At 47.5% G+C, this 19,524-nt stretch overlaps 1 protein-coding gene across 1 annotated transcript in view; it reads right to left on the bottom strand.

The window, feature by feature from the left end:
• Positions 1–19,524, bottom strand: part of LOC119394305 (piwi-like protein 1) — a gene marked incomplete in the record, with an annotated part of 194,538 nt that overhangs the window by 47,776 nt on the left and 127,238 nt on the right. Inside the window, 1 exon segment of the mRNA XM_037661595.2 lies at positions 9,963–10,151. Coding sequence (XP_037517523.1) covers positions 9,963–10,151 — 189 coding nt within the window.

A 19,524-nucleotide genomic window follows, 5' to 3' on the forward strand; every position in this document is an offset into this window, starting at 1 on the left:
AGGCTGGGGCTGCGCAAGGCAGCGGCCCACCGCGGCGGAAGGGTTCCGGAGTTAGCACCTTGAGGGTTTTTGTAACAGCCCCAGAGCATGTGAGTTAATGTGGCGACCTCAGTGTGGCAGACCTTCCATATATTTTTCGGGTATGTATTCGGGTAGTGTCTGTTACACTGCGCGGGGTTGGGGTACGTGCGCGTCTGCAGTTGTGTGAGGGCCGCCGCCTGCGTCCCGTTCAGCAAACGATGCATGACAAGAAATATCGCTACCAGCGTTGCTGCTCTACAACTGTCGGGTGATGCGGTATTGCGAAAACGGTAATACGCTTATGGACAAGGTAAGACTGCACAGCGGCAATTGCGACATCGTGCGGAAGCTTCGTAATGGTGTTCTTGCAAATAGATGGCAACCCGCTAGCTGATCCCCAAGTAGAGCAGCGACACCCATCAATTACAAAAGTGTCAAGCAAAAACCACTGACAGCGCAGTGTATAAAGAGCTGCCATTTTAAACAGCCAAAGAAGTCTGAATAAATTGTTTCGGAATGAAACGAGTATACTTTCAGCAAGAAGGATAGAGCTTTCGGGATACAAACAGGCATTTCAATAAAATTATACAGAGTTGGTCGCATTAAGAAATTTTCCAGTAAACACTTTTGTAAATAGGTATTTGCTGCTTCACTATATCGATCTATAATGGTAAATTTGCAAATGTATCGAAGTATCTTAAGATACAATTGGGAAGTATCGTATCGGATACAATTATTGCGCTAGTATCTTGTATCTGTATCTCAAATACTTCTTGCCAGAGTATCTTGTATCGTATCGCGATACAATTTCAAAGTATCTTTGCCCAGCCCTGGGGGTAGGTCTCTTAATATTCCAAATCGCCATGTGGTGTCGTAGGCCTTTTCCATATCGAGGAACACCGAAAGGAAGAATTGCTTGTGAACAAAAGCGTCGCGAATTTGTGCCTCGATACGGATAAGGTGGTCAGAGGTAGATCTACCCTCTCGAAAACCGCACTGGTATGGGTCAAGTGAGTTGCTGGCTTCGAGGAAATGTAGAAGCCGCCGATTTATCATTTTTTCAAAAACCTTGCACAGACAACTTGTTAGGGCTATTGGCCTGTAACTAGATACTGAGGATGGGTCCTTACCCTGCTTCAGAATCGGAATTATGATGGCTTCTTTCCAGGCCGAGGGGATCTCGCCGGAAAACCAAACAGCATTGTACAGGGAAAGGAGGGTTTTTTGGGTTTCAGAAGGCAGGTGTTTCAACATTTCATATACAACACGGTCGGAACCTGGGGCGGATTTATTCCATGAGTTCAGCGATGCCTGTAGCTCAGCTAAGCCGAAAGGTTCATTGTATGCTTCCTTGTGTTTTGTGGATTTGCGCTCCAGTTTCTGTTGTTCGATTTTTGCTTTGTGTCGTTGGAAAGCTTCCGTGTAGTGTGACGAGCTCGACACCTGTTCGAAGTGTGCACCTAGGAAGTTCGCCTGGTCTTCCAAGCTGTCACCTTGTGTGTTTACTAGGGGAAGTGAATGCGCTTGTCGGCCTGCTACCCTACTAACCATGTTCCAGACTTTAGCCTCCTGTGTATATGAGTTAATTCCCGATAAAAATTTCTGCCAACTTTGTCTTCTTGCCTGTCGGCGAGTTCTCCTGCCTTGTGACTTTATGTTTTTAAAACTGTCCAGATTCTCGGCTGTCGGCGAGTCCCGGAGCAGCCTCCATGCTTTATTTTGTTTTTTGCGCGCGTTTCGACACTCAGTGTTCCACCATGGCACACGTCGTTTGCCGGGCAGTCCAGCTGTTTGTGGGATACACTTCATTGCGGCATCAATCAAAAAAGCTGTAAAGTAGTCTACAGCTTCATCTATGCTTAAAGCACGCATGTTGGTCCAACTTAAGAGAGCCATTTTACGAAACTGTTCCCAATCGGCTTTGTCAATTTGCCATTTGGGAACCTGTGGAGGACATTCATTAACTATTGGGGTGCTCAGAACTATAGGAAAATGGTCACTTCCATAGGGATTATTAATGACTTTCCATGTTAGAAGGGGCAGAAGTGATGGAGATGTGATGCTGAGGTCTATGGACGAGTAGGTATTGTTCGCAAGGCTATAGTATGTTGGCTCTTTTTTATTCAAGAGACACGTGCCAGAAGAGAAAAGGAACTGTTCAATTAGACGACCTCGCGCATCGCAGCGGGAGTCACCCCATAGACAGCTATGCGCATTAAAGTCCCCAAGTACAAGGTAAGGATCAGGTAGCTGATCTATTAAGGGGAGACGCGGGTCTTGGAACGGCCAAAAATGGTCAAAAAATCGATTTTTCGCAAAGCTTATTTTCGAGGCGTTTGTACTTCTGAGCACCTACTCTCAAATTGCCAACGCTAAATTCGGTCGGGAAACGCGATAAAATCGGCTTTCAAAGCACCCCGGCAGCACTAAAATGTCCCCAAAAGGACGAAATTTGTTCGAACTTCCCGCGCGCACCATGAGCGTTGCAGCGGGCCGAGCGCCGCCATCTTGGGCTAGATTTGAAGCTGTTTTCTTTGTGCACATTTTGCGCCATCTCAAAATGGCGTCGCTCAAGCAGAATGGCCGCCGTCGCGGGTTTTCGCAAGGTCGTTTCCAGGCCACTGATTGGCTCTCACGCGGCGCGCTTTTCAAGCGCGCCTTTCCGAGTCTCCCATTGGCTGGCGCGACCGACACGTCATTTTTTTTTCTTTGTGTTGGGTTCTCCGCCGTGGCTGTCCGTTTGTGTGCGCCTGCTTTTGCGATCGTGCGTGTTTCTCGACGGACCGTGTTTCCACTTTGTGCCGGTAGTTTTTCCACGCGATCGAGATGCCTGGAGACTCTCGTCTGAAACCATCGACACAACGAGCTTTTGGAAGCCGTAAAAAACGGGCTTGGAACAAGAAGGCGCCGGCTCCAAGTGCACCGTCGGCAGCGGAGTTGGAGTCGCGGCCGGACCCTTTGGATCTGCCGGGAACTTCAACTGACGACACCGTGGGGCCAAGTTCGACTAGCGAAACACTTCGGGTTGATGCCGCGTACTACTCAACGGCGGAGCAGGCGCAGCGAGTTGAGAGATCGGCGCAAACGAAGACCGTTCTGTCTGGAAAGTCGGCTACCCAGCGCAAGTTCGACCTTCTTGGAGTCAGCGCGGAGTGCCAGACCGGTGACGCCGGGACCGATTTTTTGCTCGTCGATATGAAAGTTTTGAATAACTTTTTTTGCACAAGCGAAGTGCGACAAATGTGACGCAAAAAGTCTCAGCGTGAGGAAGGCAACGGACAAGGAGTACGGCCTTGCGGTAAAGCTTATTTTTTCTTGCAGCAGTTGTGATTTCGAGAAGAAGCAATTTTCTTCTCCGAGAGTGAGCGGAACTGCCACCATCACTCCCTTCGAAGTCAACATGAGGGCCATGAAGGGGATACAGATGATAGGCAAAGGTGTTACTGCCCTTTCAGACTTTTGTGTGTGTATGAACCTTTCGCACCGAGGCTTGCACCACAAGAAGTTTCAGGGACACCTAAAAAGTTTAGTGAAAGCCTGCGAAAACACAGCGACTGAAAGTGAAGCTGCTAGTGTGGCAGTAATAAAAGAGCTGTATATAGATTACAGGGTAACATGCTGCCTAACATCTAGAAGGTTCTTCCTAAAGACTGAAAAGACATGAGCAGCCAGTCGCTTGAGCCTCATACCCCATGGCTTTTCCAGAACCCCCCAGCCGCTTGTCATGGTGGGGTTTTGATCATGCTTTGCACATTGGAAAATTTTTTTAGATATGATCTCTTGGGTGGAACAAGACACTTTCTGTTTTGTTTTGAAGGGAAACAGATGGGGAACATGTGAATAAAATTTAATGGTTAAAGGTTCCTTTCATAAATTTATACAGTGCGTGTCAAACTTCAAACGCGATTTTCTCAGCTTCACATTTTTTGCCAACTTGACCAGCCTTACGGATCTTTTCATTATGTTTTTGTAAGGTAATTTTGATAAATTTTATACCGTTGAATTCGTAAGAAATAGGACTGTGGAGCTATGCTATTTTCTTGTGGCTAAGATGAACATATGAAATTTTGTGAACAATAATGTGAGCTAATTGCATTTCAAGATTACACAGTGTCAATACAATTGAAAGTTCTTATATGATGATATATCTCAGTGACAATATAAATAGCATAGCTCCACATGGCAGGTCTTTGGCTACAGCTGCATCTTAAACAGAACCTAAAAATACTGAGGGAAAGTGTCTTAATGACCCGTAAGAAATTACCTAATTAGATTTTACTTATGCTCTCACAATTTGATAACTAATTGAAGAACATGAAAACTAATTATATTTTTGAAATCAGGAGGAAGAAATACATATACACACCCAATTTCATTACAATATCTCCAATAATAAAACTTTTCATTTCGAGACCAGTGTCTCCCCTTAAAGACTGAAATTCATGTTTTTGCAGTTGGTAATGTGGAGGTATATATAGAGAGCAAATGGTGACGAGTTTGTTTAAAAGAACCGCTCGAACAGCCACTGCCTCAAGGGAAGTTCGAAGTGGTAAATGTGTGCAGGCTACTCCTTGATTAACTATAACAGCTACACCCCCGGATGGCGCGATGGCATCATCCCGGTCCTTCCGGAAAATAATGTAGCTGCGTAGAAACTTCGTCTGTTTGGATTTTAAGTGTTTTTCTTGCACACACAGCACCTTTGGTGTATGTTTGTGTAAGAGTTCTTGGACATCGTCGAGATTTCTAAGCAGTCCTCTCACGTTCCATTGTATAATTTGTGCTTCCATATTGGATGTCAGGTAGTGCTGTGTGTACGAGAAGGAAGTGGCTGTTGTTTAGGTCGAAATTTAGAGCTCAAGCAGCAGGGCCGTCGTGGGGCCCCATTATCGGCTTTTTGGTTTTCTTAGCGCGCTCCAGGGAGCTGCGCCGCTCTTTCGGTACCAGAGGCACCGGAGTTGTGTCCATTGCCTCGTTTGAGGCACTGGACGCCCGCGTATGCGAGCTGCTGGCTTGTTTGTCCGACCTCGCCTGGCGAGGCGTGGTCGTGAGACCCGACGACCCTGGAGTCGCCGGGATCTCTGGCTTGGCAGGTGGGGACTTCGCCTGGTGTGACGAAGTCTTGGACGCCACCGAGCCGGAGGGCGATATGCTCTTCTTGGCCTCTACGGTGCCGGAGCTTGTAGTGGCCGCCGGTGTGGTCAGATTCAGAGTAGGCGGGGCAGCCTTCGCTGCTCCCACCATGGGGGCGGGTGGCGTTTGCCTCGGCACGCTGCGAGTGGTCCGGGCAAACGCGATAGGCCGTTGTGCTGCCCCCCGTCGCACCACTTCGGCAAAAGATGTTCTTGCTGGAAATGAGCATGAAACTCGCTGTCGTGCTTCGCGGAACGTTACGTTTTCTTTTACTTTTATCGTGAGTATTTCTTTCTCTTTCTTCCAGGCCGGGCAGGCCCTGGAGTACGCAGGATGATCTCCTTCACAGTTCGCGCAGTGAGTCCCATCACCAGCGCAGTCATCAACAGAATGACCCGTCGTTCCGCATTTTGCACAGGTGAGCTGCCCTCGGCAGCTTTGAGACGCGTGACCAAATCTTTGACATTTAAAGCATCGCCGCGGGTTTGGTATGAAAGGTCGTACAGCAAGCTTGACGTAGCCGGTTTCAATGTTTTCGGGTAGTGTGCTGGAGGCAAAAGTAAGTATTAAATGCTTGGTCAGTATTTTGGTGTTGTCGCGCCTTATCTTGATCCTTTGGACATGAGTGACATTTGAATCTTTCCATCCATCTAGTAGTTCTTCCTCGCTGAGGGCAATCAGGTCCTCATCGGACACTACACCTTTGACAGTGTTCATGGTCCTGTGCGCGCTCACCGAGACAGGGATGTTTCCAAACGCGACTAGATGTGACAAATTAATGTACTGTTCCTTGTCTTTTAATTCGAGGAGTAGGTCCCCGCTTGCCATCCTTGTGGCCTTATATCCCATTCCTATGGTGTCTTTCAAGCACTTAGCAACAAGAAAAGGTGAAATGGCTCTAGCTTTTTCAGATGATTGTTCACAGTGAACCACGTGGTATTTCGGAAAATTGTCGTTGTTTTTGGGCCAAAAGAATTGAGATGCATCGGTGCGTACCCTTTTTGGGGCACGATCGGTGGAAGAGGGGTCCGAGGGTCCCATGGAAAAAGTCGCTTGTTCGGCAACGGCGCCTACCACCCACCATGGAGCCCAACAGGGGGACGTGGCAGAACATACGAAAAGTCTGCGCAACGCCAGCAGTACGCCGTCACTATAACCTAATATGGTCTACCCAAGGTTGGGAGCCACACACGGTTAACCCTTGCCGCCAGGAAAAATCGGAAGTAACGAGAAGGGAGAAGTAGACAGGAAAGTTTAAAAGTGAGAGAGAAAGACGAAGATGAGGCGAGAGAGAGAGACAGGAAAAGGCGACTGCCGGTTTCCCCTGGGTGGGTCAGCCCAGGGGTGCCGTCTGCGTGAAGCCGGGGCCAAAGGGGTGTGTTGCCTCTGCCGGGGGGCCTTAGCGGTCCAAACACCCGGCGTCGACTCAACCCCCAGGATCCCCTTTTCCCCGGACACGGCAAAGCCACGCACGGCTATGCGTGGGAGGGGGTCGAAACCCCCCCGTTAGCTCGGGTCCGTGGTGTCACTACACACCAAACGCCTGCTTCCACAGACGCCCCTGCGGGGGAACCTGTGCCTTGGAACGCAAGAAGCCATAAAATGCAATAAGCGATGACCGCGATAACTTTTCGGCGCTTAAATGTTCACTGCGTCGACGTCACAATGTGCCGCAAAATGTCTTTCGTCTTTTCGGTAACGGCAGAGACCGGCCGATCAATGATTACGACTTCCGCGCGATTGCGGCGATTCCTTCACGGATAAGCATCAGAAGAGAGCGAAGGCGATGTGATGGCCGGCGATGAACGTGCCATTATGATTACGATGAACGTGCCATTACGATTAGAGCTGTGCGAATAGCAAAATTTTGGGTGCGAAGCGAATTCGAATACTGAAGTGTGAGTGCGAATCGAATATTTTTCGAATACTTCGAAGCGAAATTGCAGAAAAAAAAGTTAGAGAGGATTTCTAAGCAAATTCTTATGAGATAGCAGCAGGTGTTTCTTTTCGCTAGGTTGATGAAGCACTGGTGGGGTGGTGTTTCATAGTTGTCTTATCAAGAATGAGGCAATGTAGAGGCCGAATTGTATTTATGTACATGGTTTGGCGCAACCAAAGTGTTGTCGACAACACTTTACACGTGATAGGCAAAGATGCCGTTTCCTCAGCCTCTCCTCTTTCTGTGGAACTTCTGTGGAAGCCCAACTGATGTGGCGGACAAGTTCCAAATCTGCCTCCTAGACGTCGATATATAAGAACGTCTGATATTTTGGATGCTAAAAAGCTTCGGCTTCTGATTTTTCGCACTTCCCGCCCAAATTTCAGGTCCAAAACAACATTAATTGAGCCCCCACCTTTGCCACATCTTTCATCTCCATGTTGGAACCAGCGTTTTCTTGAGTTAATACATTTGCGACCGTAGCAGGGATTGAAAGGTAGCTTTGCCACAATACCTGGGTGTAATGAGGTGAAGCATATTGAAAATCTAGGGACCACTTTCAATCGAACGTTGACTGTCTCTTGGCAAAATTCGACCGCAATGGCGCTTGAAAGGCAGCTTTGCCGCAATACCGGGGTGTGATGAGGTGAAGCATATTAAAAATCTAGGGACCACTTCCAATCGGACGTTGAATGTGACTTGGCTAAGTTCGACCGCAACGGAGTTTGAAAGGCAGCTTTGCCGCAATACCGGGGTGAGATGAGGTGAAGCATATTGAAAATCTAAGGACCACTTTCAATCGGACGTTGACAGTGTCTTGGCAAAGTTCGACCGTAACGGAGCTTGATAGGCAGCTTTGCCGCAATACGAGTGTGTAATGTGGTGAAGCATATTGAAAATCTGAAGGGGTCACTTTCGATCGGGTGTTGACTGTATTTGTTTTTGGGAAGTTCGAATAGTTTGAATAGTAAAATTCCAGTGCGAATCGAATCTAATAGCAAACACTATTCGAAAAATATTCGAAATTTCGAATATTCGCACATTCCTAATTATGATTTATCGCCGACAGCCTTATCGCAGTCATCTGCAGCTATCGGCTCGGCTGCACGTGTGGCGTAAACTGTTCGGAGTAACGGCGGTACAAGCAGTACAAGCGCGCGATGCCATTGCCGTTCGAAAGTTTGCTGCCCCCGCGCCGTGCGTGATAAAGTGCGCGTCGCTTCGTATAAACGAAACTAGCTCGCTGGTGTTGAGCAGCATGGGCACCGAGAAACGTTGATGCACTTACAGCGAGCGTATACAGCTTGTTTTATTAGGCGGTAACCCAAGCGCGCCGCGCCTGTCGTGCAGGACTGTCAGAGCATCGCAGACGTACAGTGTGCGTTGCCTGCAAAATGCCTGTCTTCGCCACGTTGAACGAACAGGCCGCTCGCTGCACCCACGCACAGTCCGAAGTGAAGCGGGCACAAAGAGCGCACAAATGTGCGTACAAATGCAAGCGGCCCGGCAGTGATGGCGTGAGCCGAGTAGGCGACGCGCTGCACGCAACTAGCCAGGAATGATCGGCTCCACGTGGCGGCACCGCGGTTCAGTGAAACGATGTCGGTTCACTGCAAAAGCGGTTTAATTCACTCGTGCACGCAGCGGGCGTCGCATCCAAACGCGAAAAGGCCTAACTTCTGTTAGCACTTTTCAATAAAAATGCGCAGAAAAAAAAAGTGGCTTGATCGCTAAGTGCATGTCTTCGAGGGCGAGTCCATTTACAACGAACTACTGACATAACGACCAGTTTTCGCGACACTTTCGAGTTCGTTATAAAAGGGTTTGACTGTAACTGGAACGTATTGCTCACAGCTGTATTTGGTTATTTTTAATTTTCGCGATTTCGAGCGTAGGAGCCGGGAAATCGTACTAAGTGGGAACGTATCGAGGTTCTACTGTGTATTAAGATTAGTGTACGATAGACAAAGAATAATTGCATAATTGTTTTCAGCAGTCGAAAATACATACTGTGTCTAAATTTCAGCAAGAAATACTAAAAATTAAAAGCAGTTTTCAGACCAGTGTCTCCCCTTAACCGAGTGCGTCTAATGGGAGTTCACTGTAAATGGTTTTCTGAATCACCCAGACTTCAATGAGCGGCCCATTTCATTGGCATGGACGGCGAACCCCCCAAGCTTATGGGATTGTCGACAGCTTATCCCCTACTAGGCATGAGAATCCCCTATTGGGCTCAAGAAAATACATGAGGCAACACTAAATTTTTTCTAGCATAAGCACTAAAATAAAACTGTGTGTACTTCACCACTACTCTTGCTTTTCAATTCTTACTGTACCATCGAGGTTCTGCTGTATTTCAATTTGTGGTGCTCCAATGATTCGAGTGTGCTGTCGTCGTCGATGCATGGATCTTTTGTGCAAGGTTATGTGTGCTTTCTTGCGTCGCGCTAGCCTTCCAAGAGAGCAAAATGTTCCATGTGCATTCTTACTTCCCAAGGTGCAAGCAATGTAGTTCACAGTAGGAACTCCCACCTCGATGCTGGCTTTGCCATTTGAGAGCCATCTTTTTCATTGTTACTGTAATGTAACGCAGTTTGTAAGTGTACGTGTGTAAAGTTCCAGAACTCTGTGCAAAAAAAAAAGTATCAGCCCCCACATCAATCCCTTAAATGCACGTTATCTCAACAGGCAAACTTTGAATTAGACACAACACAGAAGTTACAGCAACAGGGCTGAGGACAAGAGCTCGTGGACAGGCACAAATCGTCAAGCCAGCTCTGAAGCTCTGTCCAATCAGTGCACACTGAAAAGCACAATCCACTGGGTGCACTGTGGAGAAAAGTCCTGTGGAAAGGTGCTGTGTACATACCATTTTGCTGAGCACATCTTTGATGGCACGTACATAGGAGTCTGTGCTGTCATTGGGAAGTTCACGAAACTGCGGTGGCCGCACGTTAATGCCCATTGAGGGGCACACCTTGGACATCATTTGTGTGAACCCTCGTGTACGCTCTCCGTCACGCCTTGCGAAGATAACAACCCAGTTCTCGAGATGCACCTGCAGCAAACCGAACATTAATGAGCATGAGGGCATTCTCATTCACAGTGTCTAGCAGATTGCATGCATCAGATTGCCTGAATTTTCCAGGTTATCACTAGAGACCGGAACTTCAGGAAAAATGCCTATTTTTTCCTGGAGTCCGTTTCGAGCCTATTCAACATATAAGCACGAACTAAGGGAAGGGAAACGTTTTAATCACACATTTATTGTGCCTATAAGTGCCTATTTCGAGGTTCGTGCCTATACAGTCGAACCCACTTATAACGATCCCATATATAACGATCTATCGGTTATAACGACCATATTTGGGTGCACTTACGATTTTCCTATGCTAACCATTGAAGCTGCGTCCACATATAGCGAACATTTTTCAAGGCCTCCTACTTTTACAACGAACACTTCAGACACGGTCGCGGTAAATGTATGGCGCATACGAAGCGAAAAAAAGTTAAAACAGGCCTTCTAAAGCGTGAGAGGGGCGCGTGCCCCACTCCAGTTTACTCGCGACTAAGATATTCCTGATCGGCGAGCACTGCACGCAGATTTCGGACGCTATGAGCGAGGTCGCTCACTCTCCAGCCTTTTTCTTCAGTGGCAGAATGGCAGTGATGAAAAAAAAAAAAAGATAGTAGGCAGCATGAAGCCTTGCGGTCAGCCTTCGCACGGTGACCTTTCCTCTCTGCAGCTACGACCGCCTCCGATGAATGAAACAATGCCTTGGAATGCAAGGAGGCATAAATGCAAGAAGTGATAACCGCGATAACTTTCCATCGCATAAAGGTTCACTGCGTCCCTAAACTCGTCGTCCCCACAATGTGCCGCAAGTCTTTTCGGTATCAGTGATTACGACTTCCGCGCGATTGCGCCGATACCTTCGCGGATAAGCATCAGAAGAGAGCGAAGGCGAGGTGTCGGCCGTCGATGAACGTCCCATTATGACTTATAGCCGACAACCTTATCACAGTCATCTGTAGAAATCTGCTCGGCTGTGCGTGTGGCGTACGCTGCGGATTGACGGCGGTACGAGCGCGCCATGCTGCCGTTCGCAAGTTCGCCGCCGCCGCGTCGTGCGAGACCGCTTTAAAGTGCGCATCGCTTTGTAGAAACAAAGGTAGCTCGTTGTCGGCGCGGCCACCAAGAAACATCGATGCACTGACAGCGAGCGTATACTGCGTGTTTGACTAGGTGACGACTCAAGTGCGCCGCGCATCGTCGTGCAGGCCCGTGAGAGCATCGCGGAGACGTAGAGTGCGCGTTGCTTGCAAAATGCTTGTTTTCGCCGCGTTGAACGAAGAGGCTAGTCGCCGCACCCGTGCACGGTCCGGAGTGAAGCAAGCACGAAGAACGTACAAGTGCACGCATACGGCATTCAGCAAGCGGCCCGGCAGTGACTCCGCGAGCGAGTAGGTGACGCGCTGCACACAACTAGCCAGGGATGATCGGCTCCACGTGGCAGTACCGCGCTTTGGTGAAACAGTCTCGGCTCATTGCAAAGGCGGTTAATTCACTCGTGAGCACGCAGCGGGCGTCGCTTCACGACGCGAAAAGGCTTAGCTTGTCACCGAAGGGGTTGTTAGCACTTTAATAAAAGTGCAAAGAAAAAGAAAACGGCTTGGCTGCTAAGCGCACGTTTCTAAGGGCGAGTCCATATACAACGAACTACTGATATAGCGACCACTTTTCGCGATACTTTCGAGTTCGTTATAAACAGGTTCGACTGTATCAGCTTTTCAGCACCTAAAAATGCCTTTTCGCGTTCGTGAGTACAGGTTTTGCTTAAATGAGCTGTTCAATGGAGTAAAACAAGAAGCACTTAGTGTGGCGATAGTAACTACAACACGCGCATAGCGCGCCGGTCATGTTTTTTTTTTCATTCACGTTTTTAGCTCCTGTTAAGGCGATATTATAGTGCGACGTAGGGTACACGCAAGCACGCGCTGCGTCACGTCGGCGAAAACAGACCATAGTTCGGCGCAATGGCACAGCCAACGTATAACTGGACTCTGTAGATGCGCTCCGACGTATGTGACGCTCGCCAACGCGCTGATAACTTCGTACTATAAACGTGCCAATCCGTGGCCGGGACTGGAGTGTACCCCAGTGAGGCAAAGCGAGGCTAGGCTAGCGCTAGTGTCCCCCCACCTCCCCCTTGAAGATCTCCGTCGCTTGGTTCGAGAGTAGTGCAGCTCGGCGGTTGCCTGAGGTAGGCTGGAGTGTACCCTAGCGAGCCAAAGCTAAGCTATATAGGCTAGCGCTGCAGCCTACAGCCTACACGTCAGTTTCGTTGGCATTTATGTTCTTCAATGGCAGCTGCCAGGAGTCTGCCGAGCAATGCTGAAGAAAAAGACACCGAACAGTGTCCTTGTCAGTCAATGGACCAGCGGAACGCAGTGCTACTCCGTCGATGGAGAAAAGGTATTTTGCCATCCATGTAGAAAGCAGGTGAGAAGGCACTGGTAAGGTCAACAATATTTTGGGTTTGACGTCCACTCTGAAGCACACATAGGCATAAAGCTACCAACATTGCTTACGCAACTGTGAATATTAATAACCCTGCGCAAGTGACGTGCATTTCGTGGTCATTTCACGGGCACTCATATTCACTGTTTTGTTATTTTTGTATCCGGATCTGTGAACTCGCATGCAAGACGAAATGTGCTGCGCATTCTCGGTCGGATACAGGTATAAGCATTTCGATTTTAAAAATCACGCTTGGGCTCCTGCTATCTAACTTCGCCATTTCCTCAGCGTTTGCCAACAGCCGCAAAGGAAAAAAGTACAAGCGCAAGTGCACTAAAGAAGTTCCACGTATCCAACGCACTTTCCTGGTGCAATTCGCTCTTTTCTTCTCGCAGGTACCGTGCGAAAAAAAAGTGTCATCTGGAGCAGCACGTGAAAACAACGTTGCATCAAGCCAATGCTCTGCGCAACCAACCATCAACGTCGAGGCAGTCATTCTTGTTTGAAACTTTTGCTCAAGGAAAGAGAAGTGAATTCAGCGCGTGAAGCGTTGGTCGCTGCTAACATCCCTTGGGCGAAGATCGAAAACAACACACTCAAGCATTTTTTGCAAAAGTACTGCAAACAAAATATACCATCAGAGTCCACCCTTCGCAAGCGGTACCTGCGCCCAATGTACGAGGACACAGCAAAAATCAGACGAGAACTCAGTGAATCATACATATGGCCTTCAGTGGACGAGACAACAGATGCGACCGGACGATTACTTGGACATTTTGTAGTTGGAAAGCTGAATGCAAAAGAGAAAACACCTTTCTTGGTATGCTCGAAACAACTAGAAAAAATGAGCGGGGATACTATCACCTACTTTGCGAACTCGTCCTTCAGGGTATGTACCCCTCCGGATCCCACGACGACCGAGTACTGCTGCGCTACACAGATGCAGCAGCTTATATGCACAAGAATGCTGCACTTCTCAAGGTCTTTTATGCTGAGAATTATTGCATGTCACTTGTCTTGCCCATGGGATTTATCGGGTCTGTGAAGAGCTGAGAAAGTCGTTCAGTTCTGTTAACGAACTAATAGCTGCAGGCAAGACAGTGTTTCTTAAGACGCGTTCGCGCGTTCGTGCCTTTAAAGAGCAGTTGCCGAATGTCCCTTTTCCACCAGAGCCCGTTGTTACCCGCTGAGGAACTTGGCTGAAGGCAGTGGACTATACTACAACAAACACTTCGCTGGTGTTACGGCTGTTATTAACAGCTCTGCAGCGGACGAGAGCATCGCCGTGAGAAGAGCCCAGGCTGTTCTACATCACGATACACTTGAATCTGACTTGGCATATTTGTGTGCCTAATTTACTTTCCTTGCAGAAAGCATACAGAAACTTGAAAGTTGGGGCACCGCTCTGACTCAGAGAGTTAAGCTAATTTGGGCGTGCAGGAAAGGTTCGCCACCGCCCCCAATGGACCTGTCGCTGACAGGGTCACCTCGAAGCCTAAATCTGTCTTGGACAGGAAAGCCGGATTTTGTGCGCTAAAACAAGTGTCTAAAGTTCTGAGCGGTGCAGACTCAAAGGTTCCAGATGCAGTTAGAGCATCGAAAGTGCCGGACTACAAGTACGCTCCACTAACTTGAGTGGACGTCGACCGTTCTCTTTCCGCATACAAACAAATACTGACTGAAAGAACGCACAACTTCAAGCCCGAAAACCTTGAGATGGTGCTGGTTTGCCACTGCTTTCATAGTCTCTCTCACGGTGTCCAATCATCCTAGCTTTCGCCTAAATCTGTTCAAATGGTTGTTCTCCTAATTCTTTTCATAAAAAAAATAAAGTTAACTTTCGCAAAGCACAGGATTTGCCTGCTGTGCTTGTTAGAAGTCGAAGATTTGTCCTGAAACACGCTGCTGAAGTAATTATGAATTGCGCCTATATATGCCTAAATGATAGTTTTTAACGCCTATATATGCCTAAATGACAGTTTTTAGGGCCTATTATAGGCGCCTAAAACTGTTTTATTGTGCCTGAACTTCCGGTCTCTAGTTATCACTAACCAAGCTAAAATTCTCTGATTGATGCAATGAACACCGTTATGTAGAAACAAGAGCAGAAGACGCAGTAAATATTCATTGCAATTGCCCTTATTCTCCAAACGCACTTGATGCTTTGCAAATGCTTATTTCTTCTCGAAAGAGAGGCCATACGTTGTGCTTCAATGAGAACCATTTGCTATTTTGTAGCTCATTAATCAACGTCGATGTTTGCTTTTTTTTTTTCAGCAAGTTTTGCTTTCTGTCCACCCTCCCCCCTTTTTTTACAGTCGCTACAGACCTTATGCAAAATCTGCTGCCATCTAGCGGCTGCCGTGCGCATTTCCGCCATATTGAAGGCTAAGCGCGCTCCGCATGTGCACACACGGAGCGTACGTATCGACGTGTGGCGGTTGATAGGAACGGCAATGCCAACATATTTTCATGTGTCGTGTTGCCCAGATTGAGGAAATTGGGGTGCTTAAAAAAGGTTTAAAGGAGACTAACCTCCATGTTATTAGATTTCCTCGCGGCCGACGAGAAGCGGCAGTTTGTTCCGTTGCTCCAGCTACTGCTCACGACTAACGACGCGTTTACGTTCGCCATTCTGAATAGATGCGGTATGTGATAGCATCGATGCTCATTAGAGAACACTTTTTCATGTCATGCCGGAACAAAGCTTTCGCACCGTGTGCTTGCAGGTACATACAAACAAACCGCAGTTTCGAGTACGAGCTTCAAAGCTGCATCGCGGCTACTCACGCAGGCCTGCGCTGCTGTTGACATTACTTTGTTTATTACATTGCGATAACAATTACATGTTGAGAGGTCGATCGAGTGCGTCATCGATTCTCAGCAAAACGGACCGATTGTGCTGGAGCATGAGGTTTGTAGTTGGTTTTTGATTGTGGAGTTTAACAAGGTAGCATTTGGTGGGATACTTAGTGCGCGTATTGCTTCAGCATGCATACTTTTCAAGCATTTCATGTGCTATCACTACCAAATTCAGAGGAGCGGCCCAGATCGCCTGACCTCCCCCCCCCTACTTTTTTTTTTTAATTTATACCCCAAGAAGAGCACGTATTAGGCTCTCCCAGAAGCTGATGACCCTTCGAAAAAATCCTGTATCCACCCCTGTGTGGTATGAAATGCTAACAGATGCTTGTGTGCAGCACTTTTTGTATGAAATTGAAAAAAAATAATGTTCCGGCAAATGTGTTACACTCAACCGTGGGTGCGCTACCGTTGGTTACGCTCTGAGGTGGTTTCGCAAGCGTTCAGTCGGCGACGCAAAACCTCCTTGCTGAAATGGGGTGAAATTGTAAGGCGCCAGTAGGCCCCGAAAGCGACGATGTGAATGCGAATATTCTTGCCGTATTGTGTTATTCATGAGCACATGTCCGCTTTGAAATGGGTCAACAGCACTTTCTTACCGTCATCGCTGTGCATAGGCGTGTCGCACGCCAAAGCCTCCTCCCAACCATCCTACTCTACACGCATGGTATTCAGATAGCTAACAACGCTTTATTTGTTACACTGAAAACACAGACAAAATTTATAACCTAGAGCAATGCTTCATTCTCAACGACGGCACGCCTACAAGTGACTCGGTGACAAACTTGTACCTTCTCGTTGCGAGGCAGTTTCTTCACATGTAATAACTGTCAACGTAAAAACTAGGAAATGCCGGTAACGTGTACAGGCTCGTCTGACGTTTTTATTAGAGCTGTGCGAATAGCAAAATTATGGGTGCGAAGCGAATTCGAATATTGAAGTGTGAGTGCGAATAGAATCGAATATTGAAGTGTGAGTGCGAATAGAATCGAATATTTTTCGTATATATCGCGAATATTTCTAGTATATTTTTCGAATACTTCGAAACGAAATTGCAGAAAAAAAAGTTAGAAAAGATTCCCAAGCATATTCTTATGAGATAGCAACAATGAAATGTTTCTTTTCGCTAGGTTGATGAAGCATTGGTGGGGTGGTGTTTCATAGTTGTCTTATCAAGAATGAGGCAATGTAGAGGCCGAATTCTATTTATGTACATGATTTGGTGCAACCAAAGTGTTGCTGACAAGCAACACTTTACACGTGATTGGCAAAGATGCCATTTCCTCGGCCTCTTCGCCTCTTTCAACTTCTGTGGAAACCCAACTGATGTGGCGGACAAGGGTGTGCTCCCTTCAAGTCCGGAGTTCCAAATCTGCCTCGTAGACGTCGATATATATTGGATGCTAAAAAGCTTTGGCTTCCGATTTTTCGGACTTCCTGCCCAAATTTCAGTTCCAAAACAGCATTAATTGAGCCCCCACCTCTGCCACATCTTTCATCTCCATGTTGGAACCAGCGTTTTCTTGTGTTAGTACATTGGCGACCGTAGCAGAGCTCGAAAGGCAGCTTTGCCGCAATACCGGGGTGTGATGAGGTGAAGCATATTGAAAATCTAGGGACCACTTCCAATCGAACGTTGACTGCGTCTTGGCAAAGTTCGACCGTAACGGAGCTTAAAAGGCAGCTTTGCCGCAATACCGGGGTGTGATGAGGTGAAGCATAATGAAACTCTAGGGACCACTTCCAATCTGACGTTGACTGTGTCTTGGCAAAGTTCAACCGTAACGGAGCTTAAAGGGGCCCTGCAACACTTTTTGAGCACGGTCAAAAAGCGCTGCCAATCGGTAGTCGAGGCTCCCGAGAACACGCGAGCCAAATATTATAGCGAAGCAAGCGGCCTGGAATTTACAATAAATTCTCAAAGTCAGCTGAAAATCGCTCCCTCTTCTCTCGACAAATGATGATGATGATGATATGTGGTGTTTAATGGCGCAAGGGCCAATTGATGGCCAAAGAGCGCCAGTTCATGAGACAAAGGATGTGAGCAATGGTTGCGGTAAGTAGCTGTAAAGGGGCCTTAAAATTCCTCGCGCTAAAGGCGGGTAAAACATATATATATATATATATTAAAATCATGACAGTGACGTGAAATATGAGTAGTGGAATGAATGGTAAGTGGTCGCAAGAATAAGACTATGAAGATATGACATCAGCACGAATGCCTCGTCAATGCCCTTGAGTCCAAGGGCCGCGAGGCAAGTGCTGTCTTTAGCGTATTCACCGCAGCAGCGACCTCTGTTTAGAGGCCGTGCTACGGATCACCTTGATATATGACATGAAAACTCCGTACGTCGTTTAAAAAAGCAGACAGTGACTGATATGTAAAAAGCGGGTCCCTACCGATGAACATTGAAGGATGAAATGGAAATTGCTGCCGGTAGGGTAATAAAAAGTGCTTTTTTCTGATAGCATCGAGTTCCTTGCACTGAATGAGGACGTGAAGGACAGTGAGTGGCTGACCACATCTATCACACAAAGGTGGCTCGCCACCGGACAGAAGGTGTGTGTGTGTACTGTATGTGTGACCGATCCTAAGTCTGCAGAGTGTAACTTCTGTGTGGCGTGATTTTGATACTGGCGGCCAGTTACCGAGATGCGGTTTGACAACGTGTAGCTTATTTCGTGTATGCATATCCCATGTGGTCTGCCAAAAGGCTCTGAGCTTTCTTTTCAGGAAGTGTTTTAGGTCTAGTGGGGGAATAGCTAAGGATGTGTTGTGACTGTTTTCGTGGGCGGATGCTGCTAGCTGGTCCGCCAACACGTTGCCTTGAATCTCGCGGTGCCCTGGCACCCAGCACACTACGACATGTTGTTCGAGTGCGTATATCGTGCTTAAAAGAGAATACAGCGAGACAAAGACGGGGTTTTTGTGTCTTTTAAGAGTTTTTAAGGCTTTTACCACGCTTAGAGAATCTGTGTAAATCACTGCCTTTTGTAGTTTTAATTGTTGAATGCGTTTAACGGCCGCAAGTATCGCGTAAGCTTCTGCCGTGAAGATACTTGATTCAGGGTGTAGAATACCGGAATCCGTAAAGGATGGCCCGACGGCTGCATAAGACACAGAAGTATTGGACTTTGAGGCGTCTGTAAAGAATTCTGCACAAGTGTATTTGTGTTGTAGTTCAAGGAAGTATGTACGGATATGTGCAATAGGCGCGTGTTTCGTTACTTCCATGAAAGAAAGATCGCAGTCTATAAGCTGCCACCGCCACGGCGGTAGTTGTGCAGCGGGAGCCAATAGACAGTGTTCGGAAAGTGGCACACCCGTTTCTTCAGCTGAGCCCCTCACGCGAAGCGAGTAGGGCTGTCTCACCGAAGGACGGTGGTCAAAAAGGGCAGAACTGGATAAATCATTAATTGTGGGGTGTGAGGGGTGTTCCTTGTCTGCGTTCACTTTGAGATAATATAAAAAGGACATGTAAGATCGCTGCAGGTGGAGCGACCACTCGTTTGACTCGACGTAGAGGCTTTCCGCGGGGCTGGTGCGAAAAGCACCCGTAGAAAGACGAATGCCCGAGTGGTGGACAGGGTCAAGCATCTTCAACGCGCTTGCTGTCGCAGACTGATATATTATCGCCCCATAATCTAGGCGCGTGCGTATGAGGCTTTTATAAAGATTCATCAGACACTTCTTGTCACAACCCCACGTAGTGCGTGACAGTACCTTTAGAATGTTCATGGTTTTTATGCACTTGTTTTTTATATACTTTATGTGTGATATGAAGCTTAGTTTCGTGTCTAGAATTACGCCGAGGAATTTATGCTCCGTTTTCACAGGTAGCCGCTGACCATGCAGATCAATGTCTGGGTCGGGATGTAGGCCTCTCTTTCTTGAGAATAATACGCAAGTACTTTTTTGCGGGTTAAGGCTGAACCCGTTCTCGTCTGCCCATTTGGTTACCTTGTTTAAACCAAGTTGCACCTGCCGTTCGCACATTGAAAGGTTGCAAGATTTATAACCGATCTGCACGTCGTCAACATATGTGCA

Source organism: Rhipicephalus sanguineus, chromosome 1 (assembly GCF_013339695.2).
Source record: "Rhipicephalus sanguineus isolate Rsan-2018 chromosome 1, BIME_Rsan_1.4, whole genome shotgun sequence".
NCBI classification, from domain to species: Eukaryota; Metazoa; Arthropoda; class Arachnida; order Ixodida; family Ixodidae; genus Rhipicephalus; species Rhipicephalus sanguineus.